This window comes from Dicentrarchus labrax, unplaced genomic scaffold (assembly GCF_905237075.1).
Source record: "Dicentrarchus labrax unplaced genomic scaffold, dlabrax2021, whole genome shotgun sequence".
NCBI classification, from domain to species: Eukaryota; Metazoa; Chordata; class Actinopteri; family Moronidae; genus Dicentrarchus; species Dicentrarchus labrax.
The window spans coordinates 18,513,040-18,533,971 of record NW_026136701.1 but is presented as its reverse complement, the minus strand read 5'-3'; the positions used below and the strand labels follow the sequence as shown (position 1 = coordinate 18,533,971).

The 20,932-nt window shown below is 38.9% G+C and overlaps 2 protein-coding genes across 2 annotated transcripts in view; both read right to left on the bottom strand.

Moving 5' to 3' along the window:
* Positions 1-1,089: 1,089 nt before the first annotated feature.
* tmem236 (transmembrane protein 236) lies at positions 1,090-6,163 on the bottom strand. The gene is made up of 4 exons (XM_051410309.1): positions 5,804-6,163; positions 5,236-5,308; positions 4,261-4,384; positions 1,090-2,142 (listed from the first exon to the last, which is right to left on the bottom strand). The coding sequence occupies exons 1-4, from the start codon at positions 6,055-6,057 to the stop codon at positions 1,502-1,504; spliced, it is 1,092 nt and encodes a 363-aa protein (XP_051266269.1). The 5' UTR covers positions 6,058-6,163; the 3' UTR covers positions 1,090-1,501.
* A 1,018-nt stretch (positions 6,164-7,181) lies between these two features.
* LOC127369220 (collectin-12) overlaps positions 7,182-20,932 on the bottom strand; it is a 43,099-nt gene continuing 29,348 nt past the window's right edge. The window contains exons 10-25 of the mRNA XM_051410347.1: positions 20,875-20,903; positions 18,737-18,747; positions 18,242-18,283; positions 16,414-16,498; positions 16,233-16,308; positions 15,968-16,063; positions 15,699-15,845; positions 15,290-15,380; positions 14,887-15,082; positions 14,323-14,417; positions 13,149-13,237; positions 12,802-12,889; positions 12,404-12,458; positions 12,064-12,220; positions 11,422-11,543; positions 7,182-10,500 (exon numbers count right to left, since the gene is read on the bottom strand). Of these exons, the coding sequence (XP_051266307.1) occupies positions 10,281-10,500; positions 11,422-11,543; positions 12,064-12,220; positions 12,404-12,458; positions 12,802-12,889; positions 13,149-13,237; positions 14,323-14,417; positions 14,887-15,082; positions 15,290-15,380; positions 15,699-15,845; positions 15,968-16,063; positions 16,233-16,308; positions 16,414-16,498; positions 18,242-18,283; positions 18,737-18,747; positions 20,875-20,903 (1,599 nt within the window). The 3' untranslated portion in view covers positions 7,182-10,280. The remainder of the gene's footprint in view (positions 10,501-11,421; positions 11,544-12,063; positions 12,221-12,403; positions 12,459-12,801; positions 12,890-13,148; positions 13,238-14,322; positions 14,418-14,886; positions 15,083-15,289; positions 15,381-15,698; positions 15,846-15,967; positions 16,064-16,232; positions 16,309-16,413; positions 16,499-18,241; positions 18,284-18,736; positions 18,748-20,874; positions 20,904-20,932) is intronic.

Sequence of the window (20,932 nt, the reverse complement as noted above, 5' to 3'; positions counted from 1 at the left end):
CACCAGCGTCTCTCTGTGGTGTCACTGTGGCATTCTGTATTGATACACACAAACGCATACACCAAGGTTACAATCCAGTGAGTTATATTGCCATGAAAACACATAAACCTCCATGGTGCCTGCACCACAGGCAAAAGACGAGGGGGAGATGCTAATTTGCAACAGCCAAGGACAAAGAGTTTTAGAATTAGAAGCTGCAAGACACAAAGAAAATCTGTTTATCAGCTGGTTCTCTGATAGAAAATTGCAACTAAAATCATGAGAGAAAAATTCATGGTGGTGGCTGAGAGGAGTTACTGGTATGACTTTTTGGTATGCTGGTATGCTTTTATAGTTTTTCTCATTTGTTTCTCGTTTTATTTGTGCTTTTGCTTGTGAGCTCTGTAAAGCACTTGGGTATGAAATGTGCTGTATACATACATTTGCCTTTTAACCATCTTCAAAACTAGGCTAAACATAGATGAGCCTAGCACATATCTAATGCAGGAAAGGAGAACCTAGCAAAAAGGGGCGGGACTTAGGAAGGCTCAGTTGCAGATGCTTTCATACAGGTGGCAATTTCATGGCATGGTTTGGAGGAAGGGTCACTGCAAATCCATACTAAAGTTATTCTGATATTAGTGATGATCTGTATCCTATGAAGAAATATAGGAAGAAGGTGGTCTCTTCCAGAGTGACAACATCCCCATCTTCAGGGCATGAATGAGGATTCTGTGCCGACTTGAGAGTTTTTGTCTCAGCTCAAAAGAATTTTGGCCCAAAAATTTGACAAAAATCTTGTAGTCTGCACAAGCCGTTATTTAAAACATAACGTAATCCAGTTTGTTTATTCAGTAGCAGCTGATAAAAATCCTGTATTTATTATCTCTTAGTTCAATCACACAGTCGCTGGAATAAATGTTCAAGACCGGTTGGAGCAGTTTGATAAGCTTACCAGTTGCAAGAATAATAATTACAAATACGGAAATAATAATAATAATAATATATAAAACCAAGTCAGGTGATAATTCTGTGTGTTCACAAGTGACTCTATTCACTTTACACATTTAATGTTTATATGAAAATGTTGTCAAAAGGTTTACACTAGTGTTATAACAAAGGATGTTTATTTAACATATAAAGGTTGTTTGGAATGTTTTAGAATCTTCAATCAATGTGATACAGATAAAAAACATGAAAAATGTAGCAGATAAACAGAAAATTAAGTATCAATAAATACCTGTGGATTCAAATACGTCATAGAAAAATGAGAACAGGTGGCTTACTGTACACTCCAACCTACGCACCCTTTTTTTGTTTTAAATCCAGAATCATTTTCACACTTTGATTTGGATCAACAGCCTTACAATGCAGCCATTACAATTCAAAACATGTTGTTTTTCATCATCGGTACCAGCATCATGTTTCTCCGCTGCCGTTCCCAACACATAAATATACCAACTGTTCAACCATCCACAATCAAAGCGGACTCTTCATTAACAACAGAATGTGCCACTCCTCCTCAAAACATGCTGTGCCTTCTGAAAATCCTCAGCTTGGCGAGGAAAGTAAAGTAGATAAAAGTCAGGCTCACCAGCACATTTTTCAGAGGGTACAACACGGGAGTCACATAACCAAACACAACAATCAAAGCGACTCGAATGACAAAGAAAGGAAGGTCCTGCAGAGCAAATCCAGCCGAGGACAATAAAGGGTTGTTAGGAGTGATAACCATGCGGAGAGTAGACATGAAGGCGAGGATGTAGACGGGGAAAACCCAGGCTGAGAAGAAGACCGCTGGCTCCCCTGCCACTCTCACCATCTCCACAGTGTCTAGCCAGAACATGAAGCTGTCCACAAACACCTCTGACCTCCCATCCTTCCTCCACAGGAAGCCCAGAGGACCAGAGTAGGATCTGGGTTGCGAGGATGAGGAGTACAGGTAGGACCTGCTGGGTGCTCGTGAGCTGAGTGCTGAGTGGCCGGGTGAGCCAGGAAGGTCCTGCCATCTGCTGGAGGTGCTGCCATTCCTGGCCTCTGGGTGGCCTTGGGTCAAACCGTTTTGGCCTTCATCAGTGTGCAGCTGGCCTGTTACGGTGGTCACATGTTCCAGGTGGGTGAGGACGGGGCCTGGCATGTCAAGGTCAGGATCCAGGCTGTCTGCTGCAAATGACAAGCGCGCGCACACACACACACACACACACACACACACACACACACACACACACACACACACACACACACACACACACACACACACAGAGAGGATTATTCAGCCTATGTTGAGATCTTTCTTTCTCTCAGAGTATTTTTATTAATGTACCCAGTTTTAAGTACTTTTTAAGCCAAGTACCCCACTAACGAGAGACAAACATTTTTGGTAGAATGTCTCAATGCAGCACGACGACCGCTCACCCCCCCCCCGGCTAAATCTTTCCTAAGCTGCTGGAAGTCCACACTGAAAGTGAAGATTTCCACACACTTAGATCCATGCAATATATCCCATTATTTAACAAGCTTTCGCTCTATGTGACCTTCATCAGAACATACAAAAAAAATAAATAAAAGATGCTCTGATGAAGGTCAGACAGACCCAAAGCTTTCAAAATAAAGCGACATATTGCATGGATCTAAGTGTGTGCAAATCATCACTTTTTAGTTTGGTAGAACGTATCACAACAAACACAAACTATCACATTTCAAATATTAGAATCCATCACTAAATGATTTGTCATCTGGTGTCAGGCAGGCAGCTGCAGTGATCAGACTCTTTTCCAGAGGTTTTACCACAGTTGACAGTTTACCGCAGTTAGGGATTGCATTGAAAATAGGAATATTTAGATGTCTTGTTAAAGAGGTATCAGTGGGCTAAAAAATAATATAATAATATGTGCTTCAGGGGCTTTTTGGCGGGTTAGTTGGTGTTTTATGAAATGGTGCTGTAGGATTATATTGGAGAGCTACATTCAGGTAATCAGATTACCCTGCTTGTGGGTCCCAGAAACCAATCAGTAAGTCTACACTGGAATAGTTCTGTGCTCCAGGTTTACTGTGTGTTAATTAGTTTGTGAGAATTTAATCAAACACAGATTTGTTTAAGACATGCACCATGTGAACATAATATTCATTGAAATATTAAAAGGTGTTAATCCCTCGAGATTGCGTAAAAAGGCTGGAGCCACTTTAGGGACCTTAGTGTTTGCGTTTTGATTGTGCTTCAGTGGGGCATATTACCAAACAAATTTGTAATTAATAAAATTACCATAAAGTAATTGCCACACAGACATCCTGGGGACCTCTGAGGGGCTGAGGGAAGGTTGTAGTTGCCTACCGCATTGGTAATGCCGACTTGGTCCACTAAATACCATCTACAGTATGACAGAGGCATGAGGCCAGGCAAATCGCTACAGGCGTGCATGAGATGTTCACCTGTAATGATTCACTCCTTTTCACTGCAGACAATTTGACTTGACGTTGTAGGCAAAGCACAGGCGTTACTAACAACATTAACAGCTGGTAATGACAGTGAGCCAGCACGGACGATACCAGGAACCCGAGACTGGGACAGCTAAATGGAACTCAACCATCACCCATGCTTTTGTCAAAATATCTGTAATTTTATCTTTGAGAAATTTTATCCCACAGAACAAACAATACAAAACGTGAACACTTAAAATGCAGGACATGGACTTTAACATCATTTAATTTTTAGCATCATGTAATAACACAGCATTGTGCAATAACTTTAAAAAATTTAATAGATTTTCCACTTTATTATGTCATAACACTCACATTTTGTAATAAATAGCAAGAACGCAATATGTAATACATTTCCTTATGTTTTGTAATAATTGTGCTGTTACTTCCAAAATGTGGAACTTTTTTTATGAAGAAAATGTAACAATATGGATGTCTTCATCTGTAAACTGTAACTCTGATCTTATGCCAAACTAAGGGAGTTCGTGTCAAACACAGACTTGGAAAAACTCATGTTTTTATTTGTGCAGGGTTAACTTCTGCAATGGTTAAAAGACCATCAATAATCTTCCACTTATTCAAAATGCAGTTCATAAAAAAAAACTCCCACATTTTGTAAAACGCCACACACATACAATATGTAATAATTTATTTATAAATGTGGAAAAATGTATTTCATATTGGGTTCAGGCTGCTTATTACAAAATGCGGATGTTATTACATAATGAAGTGAAACTTTTACATTGTGACACTATTACATTTTGCGGTGTTATTACATAAACACCAACAACTTACTAGACTTACACTGTCCGATGAGCTTGCAGGGGCGAATCCTCTCTATGATATCCACACAGATGAGGGAGAAAAGCACCAAGGAAACGGGCAACTCAGTGAACTGGTCGAGCTTGTGTCCTCTGTCCACCTGCACCTAGAGTACAACCGGTCACATTAAAATTAAATGTGAATTCAATAGCAGAAAGAACTGGTATGCCACTGAGAAATCATGAGGGATGAAGCGAGAAGAAAACTGAATCAAAACTCTTCATTATGGCATTTGGCTGGAAAGAGGAGCTCCTGCATTCCAGGTTTTATGAAGCTATCTGATTTTATTACCCCATCATTTCAGACATTAAGATGCTGCTGAATGCCCTTAACACAAGATTAAGAAATATTAAATGTATGAGTATGTCTGACAAGTCTTTGCGGCCACATACTCTTATTTATGTCTTTGCTTGTCCAGAAATAAAATAGTTACGCAGAGTCACATATGTGCAAAGATAATTGTTTTGTTTTTTTATATAGTGGGCATATTGGTGGTGGATGGTATTAAAGTTTGGGTTAATGGCCAACCTGTTATGTTCGCTGTGAGTTACTGAATACCCCAGACAGAGAGTACAGTCTTGTGATGCTGGACACATTTCCTCTGTCTTTTTTTTCTTCTTTTACTTGTGATGGTGCCAAAGTCCTTCTCAGTACATGGTGAGAAAATATTTGGATGCAGCTTCAAGAAGCAAAATCTCAAGAGACTGAGTGGAATTGGTGACAGCCAATCTTTTTCTTTCTCTATGGTGCAATGTGCCGTGTCAGCCATCACTCAGTGAATAATTATAGCGCTCTAAACACATTCTCTTACACAAGGGGCCCATAAAACCAGTTTGTGCCACAAATGGACTGTTCACAACAAATATGCCTCTTCAAGGACCCCGTCAGAGCATGACAGAGAAAAATATCAACAGGTGCTCCCTCGGTGACAAGAACAATCACTTTGGATGACATTACCTTGGAGCTGGCTATTAAAATAGCAAAGCATGGAAATGTACACAGGATGATATATGCCAGCGCTGTTGGTCTCCTAGAAAACAAAACAGGTTGTTTTAGTTCACATTTAAATAACGTGTCATCCCAGTGTGATGAATAATTGCTCCGTGCTGAGTGTATAGAATTGAACATTGTTGTTTTAAACGTTGCATAGGCTCACTTTAAAATTATACATACAAAACATATGAAATATGATGCTTTGTTAAAGATTAACAGGACAATATAAAGTAGTTACAATTAGCTAAGCAACCATTTTAACTCCAGGGTTCATTTTGCATCACACTTTCATTTTTGATACTTTGCTCTGATAATACTGAGCCTCCGTTTTTTCTTCCACTAACTTCACTGTTATTCAAGTTTCTTGGCCCAACATCCCAAATTTGCCTCCAAGGATTTGTGCTCTACAGTCAATCTGACTTTGTTCACTCTGTCATCTCCCATGTGTTTTAGGTAAGATTCTTTATCTGGTACATGTAGATACTTAATCACTGTCACACTGACTAAACCACTTCCCCACAGCTGTACTCACCACTGTGTGATCTCTGAGACGAACGTCCTCCGCTTCAGGATCAGATACTTCAGAGGAACCCACACCAGGAGGGTCACAGAGGTCACATAGGCGATAGAGGTCGCCACAACTAGCCAGTAAGCCGTTAGATCCTGTCCTTTCACATCACGTATGAGGATGGCAAACCTCTCCATAACCACAAAGATGGGTACGGTAAGGGCTGCAAACTGCAGCACCTCATACAGGATGAGCTTGACCGTCTTCCCAGAGGGCATGGTCTCTGAACTCCAGTTGCTGGTCTGAGCTCGGAGCGAAAGACTTTGACAATCATCTCCCACAAAACGAGCCAGTCAAGCCGTTGGACTCTGCACACTGACATTGCTTACACTGCACTGGAGGCTGTATTCTTTTATTGCTGAGGTAATGAGGTGGTCATGCTCACCTTTTTATGGGCTCACAAAGAAGAGCACTCCTATCCCATCATTTCAAGGAGAAAACTACCTGAACCTTCCTCTGAACTGTACACAAGTTCTGGAAAAAGTGCTCGATTACATTGTGACCAGTGTATGTTTTAACCGATGTTCTTTTAAGTGAATAAAATAATCAAGACCAAATTGAAAAATAAAATAATTGATAATTGATATTTAAATCTCCAAACTTTCTGCAGGATTGCAACAAAATTCAATGTGTGTTAAATTCATGTGAAATTAATCAATTCTTAATAATTCCCCACCACTTTGAAAACCGCAGTGACACGCTCTACGGCCTTGCCTTCTTTGGTTGGGCCCTTTACAAAATTCAATTTCTTCCATCTTGTAAGGTGTGAAGTACATTGATCTCCATCTAGTGGCAAGGCATAGGAATCTGGTATCAAGTGATAAATATTTTTCTAGCGTAAACATAAAAGTATTGTTAGACAGTTAGAATGTTACACAGTTGCTAGCTACATCTAACAAACAGTACACAGGTTATAATGTTCAGTTTTAGTTGGAACTGTTGTTGATTCACCCGTGTGATTATTTTGAAGGATGTAGTTTTAGCTAGAGTGGCAATTGAGTGTATAATAAGACTCAAAAACTTAGTTAATCTGCTTCATCAGGACTGTGTGGGTTGATCAGATTTGACTGACAGTGGACTAGCAACATAAGCAAACAACCCAAAAACTGTCATGGAAATGACAACTGAGAAAAGCAGAAATAACCGAAGCTGTTCTAAGAAAGTGCGTTCACGTAGGACCCATCGCTCAAGAGTGAAAGCTGAAAATATAAATAGTTTCAGGGCCTTTAAAAACTCCTGAAAATGCCTCTAATCAGTGAAACTCTGTTAAATATAACAAAATAAAAACACTTAATCTATCCACAAAGTGCTCGAAAAACAAGAGAAACAAGAAAACAAGGCCTTTCATATTATTCTGTACATTTGGCCTGGTTTTATTGTGAATATCAATTAATAAGTATGGTTAAAAGAATACATACAAACAGCAGGGTACAAGTTTAGACAGAAATCTTACAATAATGATGTTTTTAAAACTTAAAAACAGGCAGCATCTCAATCCTGTGCAATAAAGTTACATCGGGGCTGCAGTCCACCACTGTGGCGCAACAAGATGTTACATTTTGATGATGTGTGACGATTTACTGGCTCCTGGTCCCGTAGTCCCAGAATAGCTGCTACTTTTGTGTTTTTGATATTTTCAGCCCTCTTTGATCCAACAGGTTAACACTTGCATTTAGTTGAAGGCAGCAAAAAAGAATAATCAATCAACTGTATTAATGCCAAAATCAACTTCCAGGGGAATCAAATTACCTCTTGTGAGCAAAGTCCCAGATACCAAGCTTAAATTGTGGGTTGTTTTTATATTCTTAAGGCGGCACAGGGATGACAAGGAGGAGCACATTTGAGACCTAGTATTTCAAGAGAAATTGAAATAACACAAATTTACAGTCAGATCAACACACCAATTTGCCCTGCAACTGAAAAATGTAGTTTAAACTATTTAAAACTGTTATTCCTTCATGTAGCATCATTCAATATTATACAACAACAGATAAAATATTTTCCTGTTTCATCAGCTTTTTTGCAATCCAATCAGGAGTTGTAAACATCAGCTCTTTCCCAAAAGACAAAAACATGTAGTATTTAAAGTATGTAGTAACATGGAGAGCATGTTTGGTATTTCGGATCAATAGTTGATCTGAAATGCCTCAAAGTGTCACTGTAACGGATAGCAAAAGGAGATCTTGGGGAAAAAGAGGTGTTTACAAATCCTGACTGCACTTTCCAGAATCATAGGAACCTCATTTCATTTCTGCTTCAGGTAGAATTTGTTTTAGTGTAACACACCTCTGAGAAAAGGACAGGTTTGAAATGCATGGGGAGGTTCGATCAGTTTTTCACATTACCATTTTACCCTACAGTACAATAAGCATGTATCAAACACAGAGAAATGTCCATGTTCTCATGAGAGCGATTTAAATATACAACTAAGTCTGGCAGAATATTACATATTCCGCTTTTCTCTGAATACATACATCCTGCACTGCTTCTCCATTTAAAATAGCATAACAATAATCCAAACATAAATTAAAATGCACTACAAAAACTATAGTATTCATTTTTCAACACTGACTAAAGAGATGCTTTAAAAAGACAATGGGGCTGTTCAGAGAGTTTGCCCCTTAGTAGCCAGGTCTGTGGTACGAGTCTGTTAGTACAGCCCCTGAATGGAAACAGAGCAAGCCCTACATCCACCAACAAGGATCTAGAGCTGCTCATTTTAAAAAGGAAAACTCTGCAGTATGAAGTAAGGAGTCAATCATGTTACAAAAAAAAAAAAAAAGAAAAAATACATCTTGTTTTCTGGCATGTGAGGGATTTTTCACTTTGTTCTCTTTGGCTTTTACACCTTTAATTCAGCAGGGACATCATGGCTGCAGAGTTCACCTTTAAGGCTGAGAGAAACACTCGGGGTTGTGCTAACATACGTACAGCCCACCCATGAGGTCATCATGTGGCTTCACTACTAGTTCAGTACAGTATATACAAGAGTCATGTGCATGCTTAAATTCCTCTGGTTTCTTTTCCCTCCAAAACAACAAAGTGGCTTCAGTTTTCAGTACTTCTAAAAAGTAGACGACATATACAGGATGTAGTAGCCTAACGTTTTCAGCATCGCTAAAAGTCCTTTTTCTGATAAAAAAAAAAAAAAAAAAAAAAAAAAAAAACTGATTAGCAGTTGCTTTAAGTGAGTGCGAAGGCTACGGCAGGTTGTGGATTTCTCTCCATGTTAGTGTGTGTGAGTGAAGGTAAATTATCGCATACTGTTGTATGTGTGAGCCAACTGGTGCAACTGTGATTGTGTCCACTGCTGTACACCTGCCTGTAGTGTGTTTGACTATCGTGTGTGTGTGTCTGTGTGTGTAGCTCTGCATGTGCATGTTGAGGGGTGGTGTGAAGGAATGTCTGTGTGTATTTCACACTTGATCAAATAGTAATTGCATATATTTTTTTGTGGTTTGGTTGAAGTGGCTACAGTTACACTTGTTTTCTCAAAGCAATGCTGGTAACGTTTTATTTAAGAGCTCCGTCATTTGATTTGATTATTTTTTCGGAAGTTTCCAGGAAAAAATTGATTGGATTTTTAAATTATAGATAAAATATAGTAAAGTAATTCATTCAAATCAATTGCTTGTGTAAGCTAAAAACTGGTGAGTCAGTAGTACACAGTAGGTCGGCTGAACCTCAATAAATCTATACTTTATAAAGAATAAAGTTTCCAAAAATAAATGACGAATGAATGATTTGGGTTCTTGGGTTTAAATAGAGTTTTCCTTTTCATTAACAACTGCTTATAAATTCACCTTAAGCCAAACTAAAAGAACTTCCTAACTACCTTCCCCTATAATTTGTTCTAAACTATGTATTTTTTTCCAAGAAGCTTCCTACAAAATTATTTTAAAATATTGGTCCCATAAACTAAAGCATTACCATCATTTTTTCCAATAGTCCTATTATAAAAAGGAAGCCATAAATGTCAGGTCTCGTACATATATAAGGACAATGCATATATTGCTATCAGATCTAGATTTTGAAGTGATCAGGCTTGAATGATGACTAAAAGTGCAACTGAAGATAAAAGTGCGACTGAAAGCGCCTCGCGTTTTCGCATCTGAGTCATGTAACGGCACGGAGAAAAGCAGAAACATGATCAATTAAACAAAGTCCTAAAAGAACACGTGTGTCCATTTACAGACCATGTGTGGCTTGGTGAGAGCTCTTCAAATCAAACCCTCGTGATCACTCCAAAACCTTGAGTTAGAAGTGTAACTGTATATTTTTTTAAGGTTAAGTCTACTCTATTTGCATTTTTCCATCCATCTGGTGTTTCACGATAAAACTAATTATAAAACATAATAAACGAAATTATCTACGACCACTATTTGATCAGGTCTGGTGTAGGTGTATGCGTGAGGATTACAGTGAGCTCAGGGGGGGGGCCCTATAGCAAGGCTTTCTCTGAGTAGGGGGCCTGTGAGTGGTCTGAGGAAGGTGCTATGCTCAGGCCGGAGGGGGTGCTGTAGTTTGGCGTCTGCGTCATGCCTGCGTGAGTGGGGCCTGGGGCGCTGGCTGGGTTCTGGTAGGACTGTACGTCTGCTGGGGCCATGCTGCCTGGAGCTGCACTGTAGACTGGCGGCTGGCCCATGTACATATGAACGTCACTACGGAAAAGAGTGAAGCAACATTCATTACAACACTACAGCAATGTGGAATCTTTAAGTAGTAGGCAGAAGGAAACATTTATAATATTTACCGTAAACTCTCTAATAAAAAGGCAATTATTCAAATAACATCTCAAATGAATAGCCAGTTGCAGGCCAGCAGCTAATAAAGACCGGGTAACACTAAGGGGCCTGGAATTAACCTGTAATTTAATTATATTTCTACAGCATACAAGAACACACTGATGTCTTACCAATCTGCTGCTCTGAATTCCGGTTTTTAACACAAATACTGTTTTCAATTGCAAAGTCACAAAATGCTAGTGTGCTGATTTTGAACTATGTTAAGTTATTATAAATAAAACTCACCACTTTCTGCAAATGTTCAAATTTAAAAGCCTTTTCAGATGCTGGGAGGCTTTAAATGTTAAAAATGTGTAGGAAGCATCACTCACAGTTTGAGAATGATCAGAATGAACAGTATGTTTGTTAGAAGAATCGATACCTGGAGCAGCAGAGTGGTGAGTTTGATGTGACTCTGTTGGTGTAGTGAGAAATTACTGCTGTAAATTTAGATTATACTGAATTTATCAAGACAACAGGTGATGAAAGAAGCATGGAGTTGGCATTGAGAGCAAAAAAAGGGAGAAGATGAGAAATCAGTTGGGGTAAATAAAAGTTGTGGCCACTATTTGAGAATTTACAGTACTAGGTTTTCATGGAATTAGTAAATGGGTAAATGCACTGTAGATGAAAATACAAAGTACAGAGGTAAATGAGAAAGTGTTTTGCCATTTTAAATTGTCTTTTTTTCTTTGGTAAATACAGGACACAATGTACAGCAAAGTTTGATAATGTCAACAACTTGTAATGTTCTTTATTGGACCAGAATAACGAGCCACTGGGGTCTGTGAAACTCACCCGGGTGCAGGCTGACCAGGTATGGGGGTTCCAGCTGGAAGCTGCTCCATGGGAACAGTGTAACCCTGCACCGCAGTACTACTCATGGCATACGAACCTGATGCAGGCTGACCAGGGTAGACCTGTAATCACAAACATGCACAGAGCACGTACTGAGTGTTAATGTTGGAGTGAGTCTGTGGAAAGTATATAAATATTCAAATCAGTACCATGGTGAAATAGCAAGTGGGTAAAATCCTACAATTACTGAATTCTCCAAATCCTTGCAAAAAGCACAGTTGTTCATTCTTTTAATGTTATAGCAGGGTGCATTTCTCAAAAGGGTGCATTTCTTTGGTAGTTTTGGGTTGATTTATGAGATTAGTTCTGTAGTTCAGCCCAATACGGCGGTGCACAATGACATTCTTGGTCCCAGAACATACATTTGAAAAGGTTTAAAAGCAACAACTTGAATAAAACACGGTTACCCTTGTTAATCCTTCTACTGAAAAAGAAAAATTTTTTTTTTCAGTTAAACAGGAAACTGCCCCTTTAAAACCTATGAAATTGTGCACATTCACAATTTTGCTAGCACAGAAAATTCACTCAAAACATTCACTCCTTTGGTATGCCTGGGTCCGAGCTATGACAAGTTGACTGTACCTGTTGTGCTGCGCTGGCAGGCTGCTGCTGCATGTAGTACTGTTGGCTCTGCAGCTTGGCGTACATGGCGTAGACTGGATCTTCATTCATTAGCTTGGCATACAAAGAAAGACCTTCCATCACCTTCACATTCAGCTCTGACAGCTCTGAGTGCTTCCTGATGATACAAACCCACACACACACAAAGAAAGATACATTTGTTTAAATATTTATGGAGAGCTTGAATTAATCAGTGTTACATGTCTTTGTCTGGAATATTCATCTTTAAATTCTTCCCTTTTCCTTGTGTTAAAACCTTCTGTAGTTTTTTTTGTGGGCAAAACAAGCCAGCACACCATACCTGTCTATATCCTCCAACTTCTGGTCAATGAGGGGTCCCATTTGATTGCAGGCACCTGAGGAAAAATACAACAAATAGACGTCTGTAGTTAACATCAATCCACTTTTATAAACCTAAATCATGCCAGATTAGCTTCTGTATACTACCACTGACTTTTGTCTAGCTCACATTCACTTTTTTTTTTTCTTTTCATCTTTTATTGCCTTTCATCAATAGTGACAGCTGCAGACAGACAGGAAAGGGGGGCAGAGAGAGGGGATGACACACAGCAAAGGGCCACAAGTCTGATTCGTACCCTGGGCCGCTGCAGCAAAGACTTGTTACATGGTCGCCAGCTCTACCAGGTGAGCTAACTGGGCGCCTAACTCACATTCACTTTAACCCTTAAAGCAGTTTACCTTCCAACTGTAGTAACTCAACGCTGTCTGACTGGTTGTCTGTGGGATCCGCACTCTGGATCATCTGCAGTAGCTGGTCCATTTTGTCCTGAAAGATTTTCAATAAAGTGTTCTGACACTTTCCATGTAAATGTGACGATTTCACTTATTTTTCTAAAAAAAGAAAACCTACTCTATGTTAGTCTATGATATTTGAATTTGTTATGTCTCATTTTATCAGCAGTTGAAGATTTTTAAATGCCAGACTCTTATTTTAGAACAAAAGTATTTATTTATTGAATGCAACAGTGAGATGTCAATGAAGCTGAACAAGTTTCATAAGCAAGGGTTCCCACAAGAGAACTTACCTCGTCTATATACACCGGTTCTTGTTCGGGCTCTATGGTCTCCACCTGAATCTCCTCACTGAACTGTACTGTCTTCTTCTCTGTCTTCACTGTAGATTTCCAAGTAACAGCGGGTGCGGTAGCAGCAAAACAATGCAACAGTAGCAATCAGTTAAACACAAATGAGAGGTCAGCTGACTTGACATCCAGCAACGATCTGACAGTAGCACAAAAGATTACAATCTGATACAAGCTATTGACTGATCGCCTTGAAGAGACATGTTCACATTTGTTTAGTTTACAGGTCATAAGCTGTTACCATGTTTCCTGAGGGAAAGTGTTTTATGGTAATGGGGGACAAAAGTAAAATAAGAGAATGCACGCATGCAGAATCAGTGATTTGAGGGATGACACACGTGTAGAACAAACACTTGGATGTAATTAAGAAGCGTGACAAACTCCCGCCAGACGGCAACAAAGCAAAGCTGATAACAGTGAAAACCATGGAATCTATTATGCTAGATGATCAACGCCTTTCTGTGAGGTTTTGACAATTTGTTGAACATAATACATGCACCTAAAGTAAACCTTTAAAAAGAGCTGAAATTGAAGCATAACCACAACTGGCAGGCAACTGCACACAGATGAGAGTTTACTTTGTAAAAAGTGATGCCAGTGGACACACAGGCCAAACACTGTAGAATGCATTCAGGCAGCAAGGAAAGAGATCTTGAATGCATGCTGATTTAAAAAGGGAACGGATCATACTACGAGCTATGAAGAGGAGCATTTAAATTGGTTATTAACAGGTCAGCAATTATAGAAGGAAACATATTCTGTAATACGGCAGACACTAAAAGTTCTTGTATCAGTATAAAATATGTAAAAGGTTGTATAAAGCTCTCTCTAATAAGAGGAAATGTGTCCAAAATGCTATCAGAGACTTCCCAGAAGTACAGGCAGTGTTGTTTTTTTATTGCATGGGACAACCAACTGATGATTTTCTGTCTATGCAACCAATGTCTTGATTGTACTGTGTTCTTTATATTGTTTCACCAGCCGTTAGTAAGTAATAAAAGTACTCTAGGATCAATAAAGCAGTAGTGCTAATGGACTAAATAGGCTATGAAAGAACAAGAGAGGGCGTAAGTGGATAAAGGGTGTGTTTTGTGTATGTGTGCGTGTGTGTACTCACTCATCTCAGGCTCTGCAGTAAGGTCAGCTGTGACAAAGTTAGAAGGGAACAACCCCACTCCCTGGTATGTTTCCCCTTTCCACCAGTTGGGGTCACTGAAAAAAAAAAGGAAAACCCTCAAGTAATCAGAAACTTCAATACAGATTTAAGTTGTTATGTTCTCAGTTCTGCATTAAAATCTCATATGAAAGATTCAACAGATTAGATAAGGAGATTATTTCACTAGTTAATTTGCACCGTTTCTTCAAAACATCAGGTTTTTTTTACATAAATTCATGAAAAGTCATTTTAGAGATACACAGTTTTCCATTAAACTGTCACAGAACCCAGAGGCTGTTCGTCACAATTGGTTGAGATATAATAAAGTTATACTTGGAGGGGTATTTTTCTTTTGAGCTGGTAGATTCAGTCCTCTGCTCAAGGGCATTCAGCAGGCCAGATGCTTAACAAGGAATGCTCACCCAACTCAGAATACAACCTAGCTGCCCTCAATCCTCTCAGTTATTTGACAAATCCTTGAGCGCTGCTTTTACCCACTTATTATTTGTGCGTGTAAAAATTCACCTATCGTCCAGGATAGTGATGATTTCTCCCGACTTGAAGGTGAGCTCATTGTCCTCAGCGGCCTCGAAGTCGTAGATGGCGCGGACTTTCCTGCCGTCGGACTTGTGTGAAGAGAGCAGGCTGGAGGTGCTCGGGTAAAGGCTCGACAGGGAGGTCTGCGGCTGCTGACGTTGCTCCTTCAGTGACAGCTCAATAGCTGCACACAAAAGAGACAGAGACAGTGAAATGATGCCTTTGCCCTTGAGAGTCCTTAAATATTGCTCAACATCTGCAATTCATTTATCCAGCGTAAACAAGTGATTTATGCAACGTAAATAAAGAATTAAATTAGTTAGTGTGCATGTTTTTAAGGATAACTCCTCTTCAAATATTCTCTATTTACATCGGGGGAAAGCTTTCTTACCTTTGGCCAAGTCTTCTTCTTCTTTTTTGTTTGTTGAGGTGGAGGGATCCTTTGCCACTAAAGCAGGGCTTGCTTTTGCTTGCTCTGCAGCCTGTGAAAAAATAATCATCGCATGCTCAGGTGAGTCAACAGAAGAATGAAAGGACAAATATGGGTCTTAATGTTTAAGCAAAACAACCTCAAATTCCCTAATTACAGTAAACATTTTTCGTAGATAATTTGATGATAGTTTGTGTTTATTAGACAGTAACAACGTGAATACGACATGCAACAACAGCCTGTTCAGTTGGTATTTTAACCAGTTGTCCACAAAGAGTCCCCTAAATACAGCAATTTGAAAATGCACCTTTTACACCGAGTATGCTAAAAAATAAAAACAAACCCAGCATATCCTCCTCTATACGCCTACCTGGGACCCTACAGCCGGGAAAGTGACGCCCTGCTCGCGTAGATTCTTGATCATAGCCGAGATCAGACTGAGTTGGGGATCGTTGCGGAAGTCCTCTGCCCACTCCACCATCAGGGCTTTCAGCTTCTCACACACTTTGGGGTGGCCCTGGGGACAATGGTTAAAATAGCCCATCGTGAGAACAAGAAACTGGATGTTGCAGGATCCAATTTCAAGTAATCAGAAATAATCTGTTTTTTACATGGACAAAATGGTAAAAAATGATATACCTTGTTTAAGACGTTACTGACTTCACTGGCAAACTCTCTGGAGCACACCTCCAAGTGGAATATCTTCCCACAGTTTGAGACACAAGCACCAAGGAGCTGTGATGACATTGGTACACACAGTTGATCAGACTCACTGTTTATTCCATCGCAACATGAAACAAACATTTGGCACACATTGGGATATAGCTTATCACAGAATAAAGCTGGTTAATTAAGGGTAGATGACAAGAAGACAACATGACTTGTTTGTTCACGCTCTGCTTACAGTCAGTGCCTGCATGGCCACATGGGGATCCTTGTGGTTCACTCTTCTCATTATAGAGCGGAGACATTCTTTAGGCCTGCAGCAGAATGACAGAAATCAAAAGTTTAAAAGAGATTAACTGCTTTGCAATCCAGCTAAATGTGTATGTGTGTCAGGTTTAGTATGAAGACAGTTAACTAACCCAGTGCGTGACTGCCCTATCTTATCACATATGTCCAGAATGAGGCCCCAGTCCTCAGCTGTGTTCATCTCACTGGTTGCTTTCTCTGCAGGAAAGAAACACAACAACCAATGGAAGCAGAAGGTTAACGCTTGCAAAAAAAAGCCTCTTTGATTTGTAATCATACAAATGAGCAAAACATCAGAGAGAGATCCAGACAAAACAGCAGAAGCCCAAACAATACAACAGCCCTGCAGTAAATACCAATCTGAGGAAGCTCATATTGTTTGGTTTGTGTTGAGACTGTTTGGAGGTATTGATGTAACTTTAAGTTTGTTTCAGTTATTGTAGCGTATGCTGTTAAGAAATATACCAACTAGTGTCTTTGATTCAATAGTGGTGAAAGTTCCTCTTTACCATTGTATAGTTCCCCGTCTTTGGCAAACGTCACCATTTCTCCTCTTTTCAAATTACAAAATTTTACAGATGGAGCAGCAGTCAATGCGGTAAATATAGTATCACTATCAAGCCTCTCTGTACTTCACTTGTCTTGCCTTGTTCCTCAAGAAACAAAGCTGACACATACTGCTATCCAACTATATAACCCATGTGTTTAGCTGCTTTAGTAATATTGAAGTGAATGCTTAACACTGAAAAACTGCACTAGCAACATGGTCACATGTCGGGGTGGGAGTATGATGGAGCTACGTATGTGTTCAGTATCTCTTGTTGTATCGTGGATTTTGGATTTTTACATCATTATTACATCAACGTGAGGAAGTACATTGATTTTTAGGGGGTTTACTTCGCTGAATTGGCTAGAGAAAGAAAAAATATCCTGACAGGAATCTGTATATTTTCACACTTCTCACTTGTTTTTCTTAAGATTCATACAGACATTGTAATATTAAATGACCTTGTTTATATCCCTAACCCCTACTTACAAGCAGATCACCAACACTGCCTAAAAGAGACATCCAACAACACATTTATACAAAAACAGCCTAAAAAAAAAACCTTTCAAGATGAAATAACACCCGCCAGCCCAAACATACACAGCTTTACCAAAACTAGCATTTACTGCTGGTTTAGAGGTAATAATAATAATAATAATAATAATAATAACAGTATAATGAGGTGTTTGTGTACTTTGGTCCCCCCTGCACACTGTACACATGCTAATGAAGTGGTTAACCACTCGACACAGAAGAAAAAGAGGAAACCCAGAGTGACTTTATGGTTTCACACACCACCGCATCCTCTTTCACTCGCAATAACTGCGAGATGTCAGGCTCATCATCCCAGTTAGCCCGCAGACGATGGCTTAAAAGAAAGGCAATGATGAGGCAGATGGCGAGCTAACGTTACTTCAATCCTCTGATGACAGCACCTGAGCCCCACGTCTATTCACAGTTACCCACATTACATAAACCGTGACTTCAACAGGATACATCTGACAGGAAACATGAAGGCTCACTGGTTGCTATCATCACAATCGTACCTGCTTTGCTTTGCTAGCTGACCTAAAACCTCCATATAAGATATGAGAGAGGGTTTTTTTTTTTTTTTTTTTTTGCAAGCTAGCTAGCCAAACTGTGGCTAACTGAGCGAATCACAACAAACACAAGGATACAAAAAAAACAACAACAACAACAACAACATGGACAACAGCTTGTCAGTTTGTACAGCCTGCAATACACACAGCAAGACAACCAAATGACATTATGCGTATAGCTCTAAAAAAAAGGGGGGTGAAGCTAAAGACAGCTGGGGGAACACAAACAAAGCTGACTGCTCGAAGCTACTTCAGCTAGCCTGCTAGAAATAGCCCCCAGTCCTGATTACTCACCAACATCTTGGTCAAATGGGTTGGTGGTGAAGAGAGGCATCGCTGGTGGGTTGACAACGACAGATTTCGCCTTCCCCTGTTATGTTCTGTCCCTCTTGTGTCTTATTTCATACAATAAAAATGCATAGTAACGACAACTTCATGAATGTCAAAATGTTAGCTGGATCTATTCTACACAGTCACTCCTCCGCCGGACGGCAACAAGCGAGGCATTGTGGGTAATTGAAGCCCGTGTTAAATGAGCTGCTGTCATTAAAATGTTGTTTGATATTTCACATTCGTGCGGTTGTTCTTCTGAGACTGACTGCAACCGGGGGAGGAAATGAACCGTGAGCTACAAATTGATGTTGTTTTTTTTTTTAAATAAATAAAAAAAATAACATGTCATCGTCAGGTGATGGTGATCATGTGATGTTACCTCATCGCGTTGACTACAAGAGGTACTGATGGTGGGAATGATGTAGCAGAGCCTTTACTCATGTTGGATGGATCCACAGATATACACCCTCAGAAAGAATAAACAACTGTAGAGGTTTGTTTGTTTTTTCTGGTGGTTTCAAATTGAAAAAATAAACTCATAGAAATAGACTTTTAAGTACTCAAAGTGGATGAAACCATGTTGTCATTACAGGCAGTGTAGTTGTGCCTTTTTTTTTTTTTTTTTTTAAAGCAGCCTATCCAGTAAAGGATAAACATCCCGTGTTATAAACAGTGACATGTAAGACTACTCTTGCATATTTAACAAAAATGGGCCAATAATATTTGCACATTGTTCAACACACTTAACTTCTGATCATAAGTATCATTATGGAAATAACATCAGCCACAGAAGAAACAATACTAGCCCTTATTCCTTATACTTACTTTCTTTTCCACTCATGAAAATTGGACAGCTGTGTCTATATTTATTGTTTTATTTATTTTATGTTATCCTAATTGCATCTGTTCTGTCCTTTGTGTGTGCACCATCAATGAACTACAACCTTCTTTTCCTTGTGCAAACTTGTGTTGTATAATGACAAAATAAAGGACCTTGTACTTTGTAACTCAAACAATAAGGCAAAGGAAGCACATTCAAGTTTTTTTTTTTTAAATAGCTATGTTTACAGAATTTTTTCTTGCACCTTTTCTAAATATAATACAGAAACAAAATTTCATGTGCTTTTTGATAAAAAATGTATCAGAAAACTTGGACAGATACTAAAATAACCCAGATGATGGAGCCCTTGAATATTTCATAAATGTAATTGTTATATATGTAAAGTTGTTTATTCACAGACATTTTCTAAACCACTACCTATGAGAGATTTCCCTGTTTTAATATTTTCACATTATGTTCCATATATGTATTTTATGACATTTATATTTGTTTTGTATGTGCTGACATTGTTTTATTTTGTATTTTATTTGTATATTATCCTTTTGTTAACAAAAAAGAAAAAGCTTGCTACAGCTGCAAGTAAATCTGGGTAACCAAATGTACCCTTCCTTTAATTTTTATTTAATTTAATTTCGTTTTCCTAGAAGCTACAAACGCTTTCTGTCTGTGAGTAAATCCTTTCCATCAGGTACGATGTAGCTAATTGTAAATTATCAGTGGTGGCTTTTTATGCTATATGATCTCAACGCATTTATTACAATAATTCACAGGACAAAAAGCATCGACTCCACACACAGTTTCTTTCCCATTTTATTGTGATCCATAGGAACTTAACGTAATTTCATTAAGGCTTAATGAGCCTTGAGCCAGATTACAAACTGCTACTCAATCTTTAAGCATTATATGAACTGGAGGATGTCAATCAAACAACAACAACAACAACAACTGATTATGCAAATTAAAAACATGTTACATATTTCACATATTTGATTTGGCATAATGAATAAATCATCATATGATAGCTACATTACAACTTTTTTTTTTACATATTGTTAATGTGTGCCTCATACTGTATAAAACTCATACTGGCAGTCTAAAATCTAAGAAATACTGTCCTTCATAAAACAGCAGCACTGCTCACACTGAGCACCTATTCTTAAAACAAAACAAAAACAAAAAATACATTTTGATGACGGTGAAATTTACACTAGCTTTTTTTAGCTCAGTTTGCAGTCATTTGCTGATGATAGGTGGGTTCTCATCATTTAACTGGGAGCTTATTTCTAATCACAGCTCTGAATCTGTGACGTACTTACAATATAAAAATAATTCCACTCTATTAACAACAAAATCCTCTCATATAGATTTTTTTTTTTTGTGGGTGTGAAAGTTTGCGAAGGTAGCCAAGAAAGAAAATATGAAATATATGAAAATATGAAATTCACCCCCACCCTCCAGAAATCTATCTTTTCTGTGGAATATTATTTACAGATACGCCTGTACAACAGTGGCTGCACCAAATAATGACTTAGTATAGCCTAAATAAATGCCTACATTCTCATGTTTCCATCAGTACAAATACTAAATCAATACAATAGTGGGCTGGGTCTGTGCATGCTGTCTTTTGCACCATACTGTGTTGTAAAGTGCCTTAAAGACATTAGTCCAAGTCTCAGTGATGCTCGACTGAGCTGGCTTTATCAGAGTCTTCTAGTCATCCAGAGCTCCTCCTCTTGTCCTTCATTATCCTCACATCTTCAACCTCAACTTCAGCCTCTTCACCTTTCTCCTAGAGACAGCTCACACTGCCT

What these genes read in the sequence shown, in the direction of transcription:
- tmem236 (XM_051410309.1), bottom strand. Translation starts at nt 6,057, where the DNA reads ATGCCCTCTGGGAAGACGGTCAAGCTCATCCTGTATGAGGTGCTGCAG. An exon ending in GTCTCAGAGATCACACAGTG is followed by an intron (nt 5,309 to 5,803) that starts GTGAGTACAGCT and finishes TTTGTTTTCTAG; the next exon opens with GAGACCAACAGCGCTGGCAT. An exon ending in TTTTAATAGCCAGCTCCAAG is followed by an intron (nt 4,385 to 5,235) that starts GTAATGTCATCC and finishes GTTGTACTCTAG; the next exon opens with GTGCAGGTGGACAGAGGACA.